The 19,997-nt window shown below is 35.8% G+C and overlaps 1 protein-coding gene across 1 annotated transcript; it reads right to left on the reverse strand.

Moving 5' to 3' along the window:
• Positions 1–820: 820 nt before the first annotated feature.
• Positions 821–19,013, reverse strand: ganc (glucosidase, alpha; neutral C). Its single transcript, XM_084393254.1, has 25 exons — positions 18,924–19,013; positions 18,649–18,711; positions 18,414–18,516; positions 16,996–17,123; positions 16,738–16,914; positions 16,608–16,629; positions 16,480–16,526; positions 13,723–13,742; positions 10,824–10,920; positions 10,493–10,676; positions 9,533–9,677; positions 9,121–9,356; positions 8,927–9,053; positions 7,477–7,556; positions 7,177–7,320; positions 7,004–7,100; positions 6,808–6,909; positions 5,293–5,536; positions 5,151–5,215; positions 3,898–3,974; positions 3,749–3,823; positions 3,547–3,660; positions 1,594–1,706; positions 1,325–1,425; positions 821–1,201 (listed from the first exon to the last, which is right to left on the reverse strand). The coding sequence occupies exons 1-25, from the start codon at positions 18,956–18,958 to the stop codon at positions 1,095–1,097; spliced, it is 2,703 nt and encodes a 900-aa protein (XP_084249380.1). The 5' UTR covers positions 18,959–19,013; the 3' UTR covers positions 821–1,094.
• Positions 19,014–19,997: the final 984 nt, after the last annotated feature.

Consider the following 19,997-nt stretch of genomic DNA (forward strand, 5'->3'; position numbering starts at 1 on the left):
CTTCTCTTTGGGCTGCTCCCATTGGCTGATGAACAATGAGTATTGGGCGACGGTTGCGCTCTCGTGCCGCCATTGTAGGGCGACACAAAGGAAAGCGGTCCTGCAAAGAGAGGCCAGTGAGATGGCCTGCCTCAGCAGAAGGCATTCACAGCCTTTAAACCTGTTCTCAATAGAGTTCAGCATTAAGCACTCTCAGCATAACCACAGGCTTGACCTAACTTAACAAAACTCTCTATATTTATATCACTTTATCAACGCTTCGTTTGTGTGGATAATTATCGGCCATCTACTGTAACCAAAACTGTCGAGTGTTCAGTTGTATCGTACAATAGCATTCAAAAGTTTGGGGTCGGTACGATTTTTACTAATGTTTTTCAAAGAGGTCTCTGTTGCTGCACCAATCATAGTGTGACATGTTATTACAGTTTAAAATAACTGTTTTCTATTTTAATGGGTTTTAGAATGTAATTTATTCTTGTGATGGAGCTGAATTTTCAGTCTTCGGTGTCACATGATCCGTCAGAAATCATTCTAATATGCTGATTTTGTACTCAAGAAACATTTCTTTTAACGTTATTCATTTATTTTTGGAAATCATGAGACAATTTCTCAGGATTCTTTGATGATAGGAACGTTTTAAAAGAACAGCATTTATGTGAAATAGAAATCTTTTGTAACATAAATGTGTTTACTGGCACATTTGATCAATTAAATGGATCCTTACTAAATAAAAATATACATTTCTTAAATAAAATGATCTTACTGACCACAACCTTTTGAATGGTACTGCACATGGATCATAAAAAAACAAAATTGCTTTGCTCTTTCAGAATTCTTTATTCAGAAATTAAGATCCATCATGTCAAATCTACAGTATTATGTAAGTGAAGTGAAGGAAAACAGCTAGTAATTCACGTTAAAACAAACTGCATTATTAAATTGCTGATTTAATTAACCAAATTATAATGTTTTATTGCAATTATAAGCTGCTGACACTTTTTAAGGCATGCAACAGAATCTGAAAAATACCAAAATTAAACCTGTAAAAATAACATCAAATAATGCAATCCGGGACATTTGAAAACTACCATCCACTATATTATTATTTCCCAGTCTTTGTGTATTTCTAAGCCCAAGCCAGTTAAAGTTAATACACCTCGTTTAACGTCGAACTCAAACATGACTGGTGTCCTCGCCGCACCTTAAAGAGAGAAACAGAAGGTTTATATTATAACCCTCTGGTTTATATTATAACCCTCATTATTTATGTATGAAGTATTCTACTGATAGTTCCCACAAAAGAAAGCTTGTGCCGTCTACGCACCTGACTTGAGCTTGGGTTTTCTTTTCAAACTATTCAGACCAAGAATGACCACTGACTCCACTTTGTCATCGGAGACAAACGAGCCTTTATCATCAGCACGGCTGAAAACACGAGGCACAAGGAGAACGGTGTACTGAGCTTTCTGAACACACACAATGCTATATACCCTGTTCTGTTTACATTTCAAATTTCTTGTAAACAGTACCAAAAAGGTCAAACTTTTAAATATAAGACCGTCCCTGAAATGAAAAGTGATGTTGAGTCATTACCTGCTAACAAGCCTGCCAACTCGCATGCTAAACCGGCGCAGGCAGAACTGCTTCTGGTCTCTGTAGCTAAAAGAGTGACCGTCATCCAGATAAACAACTCCATCAGCATTGCCCTGTAATGCAAAACATATAATCCAAATCAATGCGGTCTATTATTATGAGTGTGTGTGTGTGTGTGTGTTCAAATCTTGTTTAATGTTGGGCTCCTTAAAGATTTGACCATGAGGCACTAACAAAAACAACCATGTACAACCATGTTTCTTTGGACATGTTCACTTGCAATATGTATAATTTTTAATACTTTAGAGTAGGGGTTCCAAAACTTTTTTGTTATCCGGAAATATTTACTTGAAGTACCCCCTGAGATTTTAAGTTAATATTTCAATAAATTAAAAAACACATTCGCATATTCATGGTTTTCTGATGATGGTAAATGGTCAATTTTTTTATTGTTTTTATTTGTCAAATATTTTTAAATAAATAATAATAATTATTATTATTATTAATTTAATAACTCTAATAATAAAAAATGAAGGATATATTACTGTTGTAAATCACAATTGTACTGCAAAGAAAACAATTATTATTTGATAATATTATTTAGTAAAATAAATTAAGATAATAAATTAAGTAATAAATTAAGATAATTTATAAATTTTACTTAACAGAACAGCCAATTCTTTTATTTTAATAACTCTCTGTGTAACAACTCTAATGTCTTAAAGTGCCCCTATTAATGCGATTTTAAAGGTTCCTAATTGTTTTAGAGGTCTCCTAAAACAGGTTTATGTGCATCCGAGGTAAAAAAAAAAAAACAGTTTAATTTTCTCATAATATAAATCGTCATGCACTTTGATCTTTAAAACTTTGCAGACCTTTGACATTAACAAACAGCTATATTACACACGGCATAAAAGATAGTATTTGAAAAAGCAAAAAATGCGCACTTTAAATTCTTAACTTCCAAACTTCAAACCCTTAAAGGTATAGCGGAGGATTTTCTTTTTCCGGGTGGATCATCAAGACTATTGGTCCTCCTAAGTGTCAATCATTCTGGTGATATGTTTACGTAAGGCCGTCGTACGTGCTCGTGCACGCGATTCACACGATGGCGTGCGCTCAAAACACAGGTTGGGTTTCCCACTGATGCCTCAGTCGCGAAGTTTCTACTTGACAGGTAAAGTTTGGAGAAATCCATTTAAAATCACTGCTAGTAAAAGTTAATGTAAGCTATGATTGTGCATGCGCTCTCGTGCACACGTTTAATAGGCGTTCCCTCTCGGGAGCAGGTAGAGTGCTTTTTTTCAAAAAGTGGAGAGGGCGGTTCTCTATCTAAAATTCGGGAAAATCCTCCGCTATACCTTTAAGCTTCTAACATTGCAAATCTTTGAGCTTTTATTTTGACGGAATACTGTCGATCCAAAAAATGATGTGAATGTAAATAAAGAGAACCTAGTGCACACTGCATTCCCAAATGCTTTGGAAACCATTGCTTTAGAGTACCATGTAAATACTGTAGAACATAAATATGAAAATCAAACGGTACCATAGTAATATTAAGTCTTGGAGTGGGCAAATTTGGTACACACTCAGCTTTATTGTGTCCTTATTACAGGTACCTGTACTTACTATAGTAATACTTACTAACAGTGAATTATCCATAATTACAAGTACAACTTAACACTAACCAATATATTTTAAAATGTAATTTATTCTCTGAATTCTCAGCATCATTACTCCAGTCTTTAGTGTCACATGATCCTTCAGAAATCATTCTAATATGCTGATTTGCTGCTCAAGGAACATTATCATCAATGTGGAAAACAGTTGTGCTGTTTAATTTTGTTCGTGGAAACTGTGATACATGTATATTATGATATTAGCATCTGATTCCATCCCTGACCTGTACTATGGTACCACCCAGTACTTTCTGTTTTATTGTCATGTGGTCACCTTAGTGTCCAGTGCCACAGTGAGAGTGATTGGATGCTGCTGTAAGTCTGCTGTACTGGACCCACAACCTGCTCTCCTGGGCACCACTGTCCCGCCACGCTGGAACACGGGCACCTTACACAGAGGGTATATCGTAAAGAACTCTGTATGACTGCTATATTCATGAGACTGCTGTATCAGAGATGTAATATGAGTCACTCACGGTGTTCAGAGTCACTGGCAGATCCAGAGTTCTGGCACCCTTGTGTACTTCTGCCGTGTTTGTGTCGTACCACAGCTTTCAAACACACAAAACATCTCTTATGAACACACTTTAACCTTCAGTACAATTCATTTGTGAATTAGGCTTACCTCATCAGACCCTGGTAGCAAAACCCTGACCTCTGTGACCCCAGGATCTGTCACAGGGCACACAAGGAGAGCACTGCCTGAAAAATGTCCATTAGTTAGAATGGTATCTGATATTGGACTGCTATGTTTTTAAAAGTCTCATTTATAGTGACCAATGGAGGATGAAGTACACAAATCAAGAGGAAAAGATATAGCACTTCTAGAGTAGAAGTACATAAGTGCTATACTTGGATTTTTTATTTACTTATAGTGAGTATTAAAAGTAAGTGATTGATGAACCATTATTTTGCAATTTTATATATTTTATATTTTATCCTACAATAAAGAAAATGAGTAGATTAAAACATTGAATATTTATTGATCTGCATTCTGCAAATAACCAAACATTTTATTTTATTACCAAAACACAAATTAACGTTTAAAATGTAAGTTTGATATAATTTGAAACTGCTACAGAAGCAGGGAAGACGCATATGCATTCATTTGAATAATTTTAACATTATAATTCAATGTTAAATTTCAAGTAGGCTTAAACAGCTAAATGACTGACATTTATGACCTAAATGTGATTTTTTTTTTTTATACAATAATCAATACTTAAAATTCAGCATCTGTTTTCACGCCGTCAGTCCGCACAAGCTCGAGCTCCGAGGATCTCATGGTACTTGTCATATTTTGAGTCAGATATCTCAGTGAATTGCTAACCAGAGTCTCAATCTGAATGAATCGCTGCAGTCGGATCAGTCCGATGACTTGTGAATGAATCATTCAGTGAGATTTGTGAACCGTTTCAACAGGTTCATTGAAAACAATCAGCTCACGAAGAAATCGCTAACAAATCGGACATTGCAATCGCGTCTTGAAATGTGTTGAATTCTTCAGTTCGAAACAACAAGGACTGATAGGATTTTGTAGAATTTAGTGGAGTAAAAAGTATATTACGCTTAGGAATGTATGCTTTGGAAAGTTGTTTTAAGTTATTCATTCACTCATTTTAGTTAAATCTTGGCCACGTTGTACTACTAAAATGTTCTCTCATTTGTGATCACAATTGAACTAAATTAAAACAAATTGCTACAACATGGCCACAATTTGACTAAAACGAGGGAACAAATTAGTAAAATGTGGCCAAAGACAACAGTAATGACAACAAATTCTTAATTTGTGGCCACTATATCTATTTTTTTGTTCCATATTCCACACTGACAGTGACTTTATTAGCAGTATTATACAGCAAATCTACTCATGTTTACCTATCATGTACTGGTTCTCCACAGCAAACGTGCTTGAATCGCTGGGAAACTCTACCCAAAGAGGTCTGTAGGGAAACACACTGTATCAGCATACATAGAAGCCATAGTAAATAAGGTTGTGCTGCAGTTTAAAATGCAGTACCTGATGGGAGGAAGGGCTGACACGTGTGCTTGGTGGAACAGAGTGTACCAGTACGGCAGGAGACAGTATCTGTCCTGAACAGCAGAGCGGATTGCAGAGGTGACTTCGACCCCAAACAGCCAGGGCTCACGACGCTTGGTCACTTTAGCAGAGTGTCCTCTGAAAAATGGCTGAAGAGCCCCTGCTTGATACCAGCGGACAAGGAGCTCAGGGTCTGGATCCTGCACAAATCCCCCTACATCGGCTACACACACACACACACACACACACACATACAAGACCATATTCAATCAGTGATGGTCATTTTACACCCAGTTCAGCGTGAAAATACACTATCGTGCAAAAGTTTGACCAAATTTACAGTAAAACAGTGAAATATTATTACAATTTAAAATAACTAATTTCAATTGTAATACATTTTAAAATGTACTTTATTCCTGTGATGTCAAAGCTGAATTTTCAGCATCATTGTCTTCAGTGTCACATGATCCTTCAGAAATCATTCTAATATGCTGATTTGGTGCTCAAGAAACATTTATTATTATTATCAATGTTAAAAACAGTTGTGTGGCTTAATATTTCTGTGGAAACCATGATACTTTTTATCAGGATTATTTAATGAATAGAAATTTTAAAGGAAGAGCATTTATTTTAAATAGAATTCGTTTATAATATAATAAATGTGTTTACTGTCACTTTTGATCAATTTAATGTGTCGCTGTTGCATAAAAGTGTTCATTTCTTCTTCTTTTTTTAAGAATGACTATACCCAAACTTTTGAATAGTAGTGTATTCAGGGCCTAAAATTAGTATATGAAATAAAAGTATATGAAACGGTGTCAATCGCCAGTTGGCGAAGTTTTTATGAATTCTAACAATTCAATGTTGTGAGAACATGAACAAACACGAACGACGCTCGGGACAGTTGACGGACCAGCGCCGCATCGTCAAGAAAGTTTAAGCCTTGACAATTTAAATATTCAAGCTCAAGAAGATGCGAAAGGGAACTCAATTCATTACTCACACGCTGTGTAGGAAGTTTAAACAAAGCCGTGTCTCAGACAGTGTGTGAATACTAAATCGAGCTCTCTTTCACGTCTTCTTGCGCTTGAACGGACAAATTCACACAAAATTAAGTAAAAAATGCCCGTCTCAGCGAGCATCCTAGTAAACGTAGTCGGCTATGTCTTAAATGAACGTAAACAGTTGAGAAAGAAAACACATGTGCACAGAATGTATCAGTATTCGGTCTTAAAGTGGCAGCAGCCTAAAATACCTGCTGATCTCTGCGACTGGTATCTAAAATTTGGGTGTAATAACTGTGTAATCAACTGTTTCATGGCCATTGGCAGGTGTGGTTAATTTCAAAAAGTTAATTTCAGGCCATTAATGTTAATGTATGTATATGTATGACATATTTACCAACATTAATATTACAATCAACTTACTTTGTAGGTTAAAATATGATATATTAAAATGAATATGACATAAAAACTGTCACTTTATTAGTCTAACCTCCACAAAACTGTATTCCTGTCAAACTCAGTGACAGCAGCATGGGTATTGAAATCTTCAAGTACTCCCAAGTAGCAACATTGTCCCCAGTCCATATGGCACCTGTGACATAAACAGTTCAGTGTTGCTATGGGCCGTGTTGTTTGTTTCCATCAATACAATGGGTATAGTGCATGTCATCTGATTTTGAAGTTACCTAATCTTTGAGACCCAGCAAAGAAGGAACGTGAAAGGATAAACGGCCTTTCTGTGCCACCTGAGCGGGTTAATAAGCCCTCAAATGTAGCCATATGCTGTGAAGGGGGAAAAAAATATATATAACCATAATCTATCTATATATATTAATAAGCATGTTTTGACTGAGCTTACCTGATAGAAGCCATATAAGTTGTGTAGTTCCCTATGTTCCCATCCTCCGAAGTGCACTGCATCTTTTGGCATTGTCTGCTCTGGCCCGTTAAAGACAGAAGGTTCATTCATGTCGTTCCACACAAACAAAGATTCTGTTGAGCCCTAATGGAAGAGTGGACGAAGAGCAAACAGTTACCAATAGAAATGAAGAGACAATGAATTGGTTTTTAGATCAAAAGATGCTAAGGAACCACCTCAAATAGTGTTCAGTAAGATAGTATTAGAAGTATTAGATAAAACCTTAATAGTGAGACTCACTTCATATTTGCTTAGAGAGAACTGTCTGGCATACCATGATCTTGTCTTTGAGCTACTGAAGTCCAAATAACTGGATTCACCTGATGGAACAGTAATTTTCTTGAAATGTGAGTGCTAAATTTGATGTAAAACAAGATCTCAATGTAAATAAATCTATTATTAAAAGGATAGTTCATCCAAAAATAAAAATGTTGTCATCCTTTACTCACTCATGTCTCATGTCATTTTATTTCTTCTGTGGAACACAAAATCTGAGATTTTTGTCAGATTTTTTTTTTTGTCCTTACAATGGAAATCAATGGTAACCAAAATGTTTTATAACTTACCAACATTCTTCAAAATATCTTCTTTTGGATTCCACAGAAGACAGGAAGTCAAACGATATGAGGGTGAGTAAATGATGAAGGAATTTTCAGTGTTGTTATTGTTAACTAAAACTAAAACTATTAAAATGTTTAACCATTAATTGACATTAAGCTGAAATAAATTTAAATACACATATTAGCTGATTTTAATATAAACTTGAATGAAAATGAGAAAGGCTTCCTTGGCAACCAACTAAAATAAAATAAGTTTAATTTGAAGTACTAAAATTACTAAAACTAAGGGGGGCGTTAACACGACACCGTTTTAAACTAAAAACACTTTGATTATGCGCTTTGACAGTTCATTTACATGACAACAGTGTTTTGGCGGCCTGGAAACGCAAACTTTTGAAAACAGTTTCAAAGTGCACATTTTTGAAAACAATACTGTTATCAATTCACAAAACGTGAATTTGTGAAAACTGTGAGTAATGCGTGTTCCTGGTTTACCTGTTTGTTTCATATCCCCTTTTTTCCCTAGTTATCACATTGATTGTTTATGTTTTACACCTGTTGCTTGTTTTGTTGATTGTTTTTTACAGTGTATATATTGTGCTTGTTTTCAGTCTTTGTTCGGTATTTGTCAAGTTTAGTTGCTTGTTCCGTTCATGTTTTTTGATCCTAAGAATCCAGAGTGTTTTGTAAACTTTTTCGTTCCTGATTTTCAACCACCCGTGACAATGAAGCTAATTAGAAATATATAAAAAAATAAAAAAAATCTAATAAATTTGACAAAAGCACATAAAATTACTAAAGATTTAACAAATTATAGCTATAAAAATAATAGCTAATACAAAATGTTAAATACTATAATAGAATAGTAAATAAATATTAATAAAATAACACTGATTTTCATTTTTGGGTGAAATATTTCCCTTTAATCATTAGCCTAGTAATAGTGATCACTAATGAAGAATTATGGAGAGTTTAGAGAACAAACTGGAATCAATAGATGGTAGGATTTCTGGTTTTGACTTTTAACAGTTACTGGAGGTACAACAGTCTTGTTGAGAATTTTTTCTGTATGATACGATAAACAGTTATGTGAATCTGAGACTGGCCTTTTCATGTATGCTGGATCTTACCTGGCCAACATGTTCCTTCATAAACAGTGCCTTCTCTATTCTTCACAAAATGGCCTCCGTCTTTAGCTTCACAGTAAACCGACCAATCAGGATCAATCTTGATGTGCGGGTCACTAATAACAACCAACTAAAGAGGCAAATAATAAACATAAAAAAAACTGATATCTTTTATCTTTAGAAGCCCATTACTATACCTTCCTGTTCTTCTTCTGGAGGTGACGCTGTAGTTCTGCTGGGTTTGGAAAAAGCTTAGAGTCCCAGGTGAAGTAGCGCTTCCCATTTGTGTGCTCTATGTCCAACCATATGACATCATACGGAATACTGTGGGAGTCAAATCCAGCATCCACAGCTTTCACATCTGCCTCGTCCTCGTAGTTCCAGCGGCACTGGTGATAGCCCAAAGAGAAGAGTGGAGGAAGAGCCTGATAGCCTGTTGGCAGAGAAATACTAAAGGAACTTCTGTATACATTTAAAGCCATCTTCTTTTTAATATAAGAGCAAGTGCGGACATTTGTAACTTGAATGTGTCAATGAAAAACCTACAAAAGTCTTAAATGTACATTTTTGTTATACCACCATTGACAATATTTGGGGAATAGTCAGTACCTGTGAGTTGAGCGTACTGAGAGAACACTTGGGCAGCCGTGGGTCCCAGCAAAATGAAACAGTCGATTGTGCCGCTCTCTGATATCCATCTAACATCAGTCTGAGGTGCGATCTTGCTTTTCTTCCCCGGTGGTTCATCCTCATTCTGTTCAGACAACAAAAATAATCAACTGAAACAATACACATCTAAACAAAACATGTGTCTCCTATTTTATTGATTTGGACTATTCTCCAGCTAACAGGGAATATTTTTAGAACTGTGGCTAATGTTCTGTCAAGTTCTCTCAAAGTTTACCTAATGTTACTACTTATTTCTTGTTCAGAGAACATTCAAAAGTTACGTTCCTATAATGTTTGCAAAACTATAAAGGAATGTTCCCTTAAAGGGATAATTCACCCAAAAATTAAAATTCTGTCATCATTTACTCACCCTCATGCTGTTCCAAACCAGTATGAATTTCTCTCTTCTGCTGAGCACAAAAGTAGATATTTTGAAGAATGTCGGAAACAGTTGACAGTAGTCATTGACTTCCATAGTATTTTTTTTTTTTTTTCACACTATGGAAGTCAATGGTGCCCAACTGTTTGGTTACTTATATTCTTCAAAATATATTCAATTGTGTTCAGCAGAAGAAAGAAACTCATACTGGTTTGGAACAATTTGAGGGTGAGTAAATAATGACAGAATTTTCATTTTTGGGTGTCTATCCCTTTAACATTCCAACATAACCAAGAAAAATATTTGTAAAGCATTTCAACGTTCAGGGAACATTCAGAAATAAAGTCTTCACAACTTAATGGGAATGTTAGCAAAACATTCTTAAAATATATTTTTGTTAGCTAGGTCACCTGTTATCTGAAAGTCATTTCAACTTTGCAGTGTGTAATTTCTGGCCCCCTAGTGACACCAAACACTATTGCAATTGTATCCAAACAGTCGAATGAATAATAGAACTGCACCTCATTTGGCTCTGAATTGTACTTGACATCAACCAGAGTCTCTGACGCGTTCAGCCAGAACACTCCAGCTGTCCTCTCTGGCTTGTGAGCTATCAGGACAGGGACCGAACCATAAAGACCCAACCTGCTATTGATGTCATAGCCAAACACATCCAAGTTGTACAGCCGATACGCCTCAGAGACACTGTGAAGTAAAACAAGTGTTGGGGTTTGACTGCTACAATTAGGCAAGAGTCTATTCTGTTCAATTTGTCTTCTATAGGTACGGATAGTGTCTCAACCACATCAGTTTTAGAAAGCAAACTCTGAGATATTTTATGAAGTGCACTACCTTGTGTCCTTCAACACCAGGGTATCAGCATGCTCAGGAAGACCATACGTATGGCTGAACCCATGGAGACTTAAGTCCATACCCACCGAACTAGGACCTGAATTTAAGACATCAGCAAATGATAACTAGAGAATGTGGCTGGTGCTTGCTCATGTAAAACTATGTATGAGTTTCTCTCTTCTGCTGAACACAAAAGAAAATATTTTGAAGAATGTTGGTAACCAGACAGTTGACGATAGCAATTGACTTCCATAGTAGGAAAAAAATGCAATTACAATGTACAATGGAAGTCAATGGCTACCGTCAACAGTCTTGGCTACCAACATTCTTCAAAATGTCTTATTTTGTGTTCAGCAGAAGAAAGAAACTCATACGTTTGGTTGGAACAACTTAAGGGTGAGTAAATTATTTTTCAATTTTTCATTTTTGAGTGAACTATCCCTTTAAGGGACTGTCTTTCTGGCAAATTTTTAGAAAAAATCTATGGGCAAAAGTGGTAGATTGCCACAAAGCACAGTTCACACAGAAGTCACTTTCAAACTAAGCAGCTTTCTGTTGGTCAACGTGGCAAACTCGTGTGAAAAACTTGAACCAGATGCTAAATTTGTCTGGGGATTTTTTTGACCTCTCACAAAATTCCCAAACACATGGATTCTATTTAAACTTACTGGGTTTTGCCTGCAAAATTTAGGCAAATAATGATGAATGTGACCACACCGTTACAGTTAAGGCCCGTTTATACCAAGAAAGATAACTATAACAATTACAATATTGGCGTCTACTCGACACCAAGCAAGGGCCGATAACATTCTGCTCATTAGAAATGCACACAGCAGTTCTTCTGCTTCTTTAAACACTCATGCTCTTTAAAGTCAGGTGGGTTCTGATTGGCTGTCAATGTTTTTATTGTTCATCAGCTGGGAAAAATAGTTCTGAAAGTGATTCAAATGATATAGTTCCTCTGTGTCATTATCATTACAGTAGTGGTTTGGACTTTCCCTTACGAAAAAAAAGTTCATTTTATGAAGTGTACTTGAGTAATGTTCAAGTATATTTTTAAGTATACTTTATGTAGTAAGTATACTAATGTCAATATGTACTAGTAGTAAACTTGTAAGTGTACTATTTTAATACCGCTTGGGACTAAATTGGCCCACTTGAAGTATATAAAAGTATATGTTTAAGTGTACTATAAGTGTAACAGTAGTAAACTTTAAGTGCACAACTATAGTTCATAATTATGTTTCTCATTTGTACTGCAAGTGAACTTATGAGTATACTAGTAGTTTACTATTTTAATACTTGTAGCAACTTTGAAGTATACTCTCAGTAAACTACTAGTTTAGTAGTTTTATACTACAAGTTTTCTTTAAGTGAACTTAACATCATACTTATAGTTTACCATTTATATATTATTTTTGCTCTTTTAGTGTACTCTCAGTAAACTACTAGTTTAGTAGTTTTATACCGCAAGTATTTAGAAAGTTTTCTTTTAGTGTACTCTCAGTAAACTACTAGTTTAGTAGTTTTATACTACAAGTTTTCTTTAAGTGAACTTAACATTATACTTATAGTTTACTATTTATATACATTTTTTGCAGTTGCAGTAGGCCTATGCTACTATGTTCAATGTTATTTTTTATACTTTAAAAATACCTTTAACTCTACTTTAATTTTAAAAACCTTTTATTAGCTCCTTTTTTATCAACACTTGAATGTCAGTAAGTTTCATAAAGAAAGGCAACATTTTAAACAAAATAGTTGAGAAAATCACATTTTTGTCAAAGACTAAGTTACGCCTTGATCAGATTCAGAACGATGATCAAACACAGATGGAGTAAATCGAGTCCGACACCCCCACAGCTTCAGTCGTTTTCTCTTAATGGGTTACGCTTCATTTGGAAACATTAAGCAGTTTTGATTTACAAGCTGTTTAATGTTTGATTGATCACATTATTTTACATTTGAGTGAGCAATCTTCTATCACTTGTTTCAGCTTCTTCTTCTCCTGTGTTTTGATCTGGAGATTCTGTACTAGAAGATGTGTCATAGCGCCCCCTACCGTATACCAGTGAAAACATGGATAGCTGGAAAATTCAGTCAATGTGGGGAAAAGTTGAATTAAAGTAAATTCCTATGTACACCAGTGGACTAGCCTACACAAAAATTCAGATACGCAGAATTAGAAACATATCTGTTTTATATCAATATTTTAATCAATATTTTCAAACAAAGTTTCATAAGACTGTATATGAAAAACGATGTAAAAAAAGTATATTTAATAGGCTACTCGATCAAAAGAGTTAACACAACTACAAGCCAAGTATACTTTGAATAATTAAACTTTTAAGTATATCTCGATCAAAAGATTGAGTACAAGTATAGGCCAAGTACACTTAAGTGTAATTTAGTATATTTTTGAGAAGTATATAAAATGTAGACTGAAAGTATGCTTTCAAGTATATCTCGATCAACAAGTAGAGGCCAAATATACTTAGACTTTTCTGTCAGTATAAGTCAAGTATACTTAAGTGGAATTTGAAGTATATTTCTGAGAAGTGCATAAAGTATATTTCTGAGAAGTATATAAAAAGTAGACTGAAAGTATACTTTCTTATTTTTAGTTTAAAAGAAGTATACTAATAGCACACTTGAATAAACTTCTTTTTCGTAAGGGTTGTTATTCTCACTGAATTAGAATGATTGTTAAAACTTTGTAGACATCGTTATAGTTATTGGCATTGGTGTGAACGGGCCTCTAGGGTTTGTTTAAATCCCTAACCCTATGTACTGTATACATCGTTAGTAATACAAGCAACTATATGAATAATAATACAAGTTGTACTGGAGTTGATGAAATGAACAATGGAGTTGTATTCTGTATGTTATGGCGGTTTACCGTTTGCCTTGATGTCCTCAAACACTCTAAAAACTCCTGGGTCAAAAATAACCCATAATGGGTTATTTTTGACCCAACTCCTGGGTTAAAAAGGGACCAACTAATTTATGGGTTATTTCAACTCAGAAAATTGGGTTATGCTTTTTGACCCAAATTCTGGGTTAAATACCTGACCCAAATGTTGGGTTTAAAAAACCCAACATCTGGGTAGAAATAACCCAAAAATGAGTTGATCCTTTTTTAACCCAGGAGTTGGGTCAAAAATAACCTAACTTAACCTCACTATCCCAGTATGCCTTATTTCAGAAAATAAAACTTTGTTTTACATTATATTACACACTTCAAGCACTTTTACATTTTTATTGCATTAAATTAAAATCTATATGAAAAAACACACACTTGGACATGTTTATTTTCCTATTTTATTTTAGGTCACACTGTAATAACAATATTAGAAATAAAAAATAGAAAAATAAACAACAATTCTCAGAAGAGCCTCAGGAATTTAAGCCTGGGGCCAACTTTGGGGACAAGATGTTTGATAGTGTCCTCATCAAAGAGAAGAAATGCCTCCTCATCTATGTCTTCATCTGAAAGACAGAAAACAAGACAACATGAGTATTGTTAATAAGTTGAGACAATTGTGAACCACTCAGACACTCTTTCATTATCAAGCTAACAAATAATCACTTTTAAGGGAATGCAGTGGCTTTTTTTTTTTTTTTTTTACGTGCCCAAATTGCTAGTTAACTAATGTGGTTCTTTTGCAGCATTAACGTTACCCATTTTGTGTGAATGACATATTTTCTTTCATTAAAAAGTGTAATGACATTAATGCAAAGGTGAATATCTTGCCCATTCTTATGCATAACAGCTTAAAGACAAGGCACAATAATCTTTTAGCGTTGTGTATACCCCACTGGCGAAGAATTTGTGACTTTCACAAAATCTTGCACTGACACATTTAAGTCTTATTAAAAAAAAAAGTAGGTATAGAGAGATGATATAAGGGCAATAAGAGTAAAATGCTCACCTCTAAAATTATCTGTCAGCTCAGACAGCTGCCACTCAGTTAGCTTATCAGCGACAAAACTGTCCATTCAAGATGACCTGGAGAAAACATAGCAATAGAGGTTAGCAACAATTTGCAACAATTTGTGATGCGATCTGGGAAAACCCACCACATGGTGAAATTGTACCTATTACAGGTTTTGATATCATATGGATGCTGGTATCAAGCCCTTTCCAAATCTGTTTTTATTTTTATCATAGCTTGTTGGTAGCAGAAGTTATGTTTATCTGAAGTCGGCCGATCTCTATGATTTTCTGGAACGGAATTTTGAGAAAAACAGGTTTAAATAACTGTCACCGTTGAGACGCGTCCATCTCGCGATTGTTATGAAACTGCGTGACGTTATAGTTTAAACAGGATTGGCGCGAAATGCGCACTATACACATTCACTGTACATGTATGTGGTTTATTTTAAAGGTAAACTATCTTTGTAGTGTTACGAGACGGACAGGTGTATGGGATATACGGCGATTGTTTTGTTTTTTTCACCTCTGCCGGGCGTTAATGGTCGCATAGAATGCATTAGAGAAAGAGAGTATTTTCAGCTTGACACTATAAATCGCTGTTTTTCTGCACTAAACAAGGGAATTTTGCCAAGATATTTTCAGAGATAAGAGAAAAGATGTTATAGAATAATAATTTAATGGAAAAAAAAATTTGACAAAAAAACTGACATTCAAACTATTTTGGAATTTACTGAAAACGGCCCAGCGCGACATCCGACGGGTTTTCCCAGATCGCATCACATTTGAAGACTTGACCCGCTTCTTTAACTCTCACTACTTCAGACAGCCAGTAGAGCACTGTATAATATGATAAGCACGGCGCAGCTGGAAAACATAACTCAACTATTGTGTTGCCTCGTCGCTCTGTAGCCGCGGCTATGGGGTTCGCACACCGGACTAGAAGTGCCGCGTCGCGTCTAGGACAACTCGAGGTATCGCTCAACGGACGTGCAGTCTCTCAAGGGGCTCACACACCGGACTCGAAGCGCAGTGTAGCCGCGGTTAACGCCGTCTTTAAAATTCGAACACATTATTCTCTATGAGTGTACACACACCGGCGGCGCCATCCGGCGTCTGTCCGCGACACCCATAGATATATAGTGTATATACCTATGCGCGACACCCAGCAACGGCTCAGGACCGTGTTCAAAATCGCGTCCGGTGTGTGATAACGTTAACGTTACCTCGAGTTGTCCTAGATGTTGTCGTGATAGCCGCGGCTAAATGCCAACCACAGAATTACCACGGCTAACGCTAGTCTCAACGTATTTTTTTTAGCAAATGGTGATAAACTAGCAACAGGGACATGGACACAGAAAAGTTTACATTACATCAACACTGAAAATACTCTCTTACCTTGAATATAGATGAAGTTGCACCGATGAAGCACAGGCCAAAACGGATCGAGCGCGAAAGCGACGGTTATTTCAAACGACTGTTGTGAGAAAATTCCAGAACAACTGTGGGCGAGAGAGAGAGAGAAAGCCAACCCTATAACCCAGAACATGGGTTACTCTTTGAAAAATAATCCAGAAACCCAAACAACCCATGAATTGGGTCAAAATATTAGCCCTATAACCCAGAAAATAGTTACTCTCTGAAAAAATAACCCATAATTTTAACCCAACACAAATAACCCAGAAAATGGGTTGAAGAAATAACCCAGGAATTTTTAGAGTGAACTGTCTGAAAGTTTCCTTCCACAGCCCGCATTGATTTTCATCTCCCTTTGAGATGGAAGAACATGATTTGTCAAACAAGTAAGTTCTCTTAATCATACATTTTCACGTTAAAGCCTATAATCTCACCTGACATGAATTTGAAGATGACCTGTAAGAAATTTAAATACAGTTAAATGGGAAAAACCAACATTAGCTATTACCAAATAGGTTTTTATGGGAGTATAAAACAACAGTCCTCATATATTGTTCCTCATACCTAGTTGGATCTTGCAGAGTCTCAAAGTAGAGTTTGTTTTCTGGGTTAAGTGTGACAATCTCCTCCCCATCACAGGAAATCTCTAGTTTGAAAGGTGAAAAGGAAACCAGCAACTGGTACTGCCCCAGACCCCAAGTTAGACATACACAGTCCTCTCTCTTCCAGTGAACTCTCAGCCTGTCAAAGACATCACAATGAAGAACTGGCAGTAGCAGATCTAGGAGAGATGTGAAGAGAATTGTGAAGTTGATGGCTTACGGCTCATATCTCATCTCTCCAACCAGAACGTCTGAAACGTGGTAGCGTTGTTTCACTGGCTGAAGCTCATCAATAGAAACTCTGACCGTTCCATTTTGGGTTGCCCGTATTTGAAGACTCAGCCGATTCTGGAAGATGTAGAAATAGTTTCGATAATGTTTTTTTATATATTTTGCATCTTTGAATACTTCCAAACTTTACATCCTTTAAACTACATAATTTGAATTTAACAAGTTTTTTTATTCAGCAAGTACACATTAAATTGGTCAAAAGTAACAGTAAAGATATTTTTTAATTTAACTATTTTTTTACATTTTATTCAAGGAATCCTGATTAAAAAAAAAAGAATTACGGTTTCCACAAAGGTATTAAGCAGCACAACCGTTTTCAACTGTGCTCATGTTCATCTGTGACAAGAAATGTTTCTTGAGCATCAAATCAGCATATTAGAATGATTTCTGAAGGATCATGTGACACTGAAGACTGGAGTAATTATGCTGAAAATTCAGCTTTGTATCGCAGGAATAAATTACATATGAAAAAAGCTATTTTAAATTGTAATAATATCTCACAATATTGCTTTTTTTTTACTGTATTTTGACCAAATAAATGCAGCCTTGGTGAGCCATTCCAAAAAATATATTTATAACTTTATAATAAAAAAGAAAAATGTGGTCTTAAAGGGTTAGTTCACCCAAAAATGATTTTCTGAAATTCTGTCATAATTTACTCACCTTCATCACAGAGCTTTCTATCCCTCCATTGACAGCTATGCAACTGCCACTTTGACGCTTCAAAAAGTTCATAAAGAGATCGTAAAACTAATCCATATGAGCAGCTTAGTCCAAGTTTTCGGATGAGACGATTGCTTTATATGAGGAACAGACTGAATTTAGGCTTTTATTCACATATAAACATTCATCAACTCACACATCAGTTGTGATAAACGGAAGCTCAAGCATGTTTGCTTGACGTGCGAGAACCAATGAGGTTCATTCTCGTGTTACGCAGCACGTTTGAGCCTCTGCAAGAACCAAAGAGGTTCATTCTCGTGTTACGCAGCATGTTTGAGCTTCTGCAAGAACCAATGAGGTTTGTTCTCACGCATCAAGCAGGTTCGGTTAAGCTTATGTTTATGTTCGCTGATAAAGCGTCACAGTGGTGGTTGCGTAGCTGTCAGTGGAGGGACAGAAAGTGCTCAGATTTCAACAAAAAAGATCTTCATTTGTGTTCCGAAGATGAATGAAAGTTGGAATGACATGATTTTTGGGTGAACTATCCCTTTAATTCACAATTATAGCCAAGTCTTTAGAAAGCATAATAATAATAAAAAAAAACATATGTACATATTTTGACAAACCCCTGCCCTAGACAACAGTGAAAGAATGAGCTATGTGAAAAAAGCAGTGGCAGTCCACCTGAGAGTCCCGCTCACAGAGCTCCAGACTGGCTCCTCTATCTGTGAGCAATAAAGTCTCCAAGGACCCAAAGTACTGAGACACTGCTTTATCTCTCTGTCGCCTATTGTAGAGATCAAAGGTCAAACAAATTCAGACTTATTCAATTTATTTCACCAAAGACATAAAGAGACTCATTTCCTAAATAATGGCATCTAGATATTATTAATATAATACCAACAATATTAATACTTACCTGTAGAATGTAATGTCATGGTTTTTCTTAAACTTTTCTTTAAACTCATCACCCGGAACGCCACTGTAATGTTATGGTATATCATAAGTACAGTTCAATTGGTTCTGGTCTAATTTTTCTTAATAATAAGTAGTCTGCAGGCATATGCTGCATGTCCGGTCAGAAGACAACAGTGATGATAAAGACACATATCGTTCACAATTTTAACAATGTGCTTTTGATCACATTACGTGCAAGCATGACCATCGTTTCAATGCTGCAGAAATGCTTGTTACCTCTCAGGTTCAGTTGAAAGAACATTCACCTCCATGATTCCGCCACATGAAGAGGAAGTTATTTGACAGGGCTAGTGGTGTGTGTTCTTTCTATTGGGCGACAAACGCGAATACTATTAAATGTTATTATGTTGCACAAATATCCCTGCAAGGGGGCGCACGATGGCTCACACAGCCGAATCATCCATTCAGACGCATTTGAATCTAAATGGGTTTTGTATTTCTTTAAATAATTAATCTCAAGGTTTGTAATTGTAATTGTAATTTTAAGCGACTGCTATCTGGCATACAAACGGGAACCAGCCTAATCAATCTGTGTAAATATATCTTTTTAATTATTTACGTACATTAATCACAAACGGCTGTGATTGGTCCATCCTCAGTATCGTTGAGAAAAGGAACAGAGAGGCTTCAGACCAGAGCCGTCACCGTTGATATGGTAGGCTATTTCAGTAGCTGTCTGGACAATAATTTACACTTTAGCTATGACAATGAGATATGTTAATAGTGGTTCGATTTTAAAGCACAAGTAAAATATAAATATGAAATATATACATAAAATCGACGAATTATTTTTTAGACCCTACACCTGACCAATTAGAGAACGTCTGGGCTACTAAGCCCCGCCTATTTGAGGACTAATAATATTCCATTCTCGTTTTTCACTGTCTGTGATTCTTTGAGCCTGTGACATTTATGTCGAAATGTCATGCTGAGGACGATTGGGTGGTCTGTAATTGGACTAAAATAGCATTTTCTTTTTAAATAGTGTTGACATTATTGTCTGCCTCCTTCCTTTTGAGAAATTCCGGTTTGAATGATATGTTAGGTATTAAATGGTATTAAAGGGATAGTCCACCCCAAAATTTTTGTCATTTTGTAATTACTTTGTAATTAATTAGGCTACTCACCCTTCATGTCGTTGCAAACCTAGTATGACTTATGGGCAAAATTTACAATGGAAGTCAATGGAAACTGAAACTGCTTGGTTACCAACGTTCTTCATCTTTTTGTGTTTCCGCTGAATAAATAAATGTATAGTTTGGAACCACATGTAAGTGAGTAAAAATGACC

Source organism: Rutilus rutilus, assembly GCF_951802725.1.
Source record: "Rutilus rutilus genome assembly, chromosome: 21".
NCBI classification, from domain to species: Eukaryota; Metazoa; Chordata; class Actinopteri; order Cypriniformes; family Leuciscidae; genus Rutilus; species Rutilus rutilus.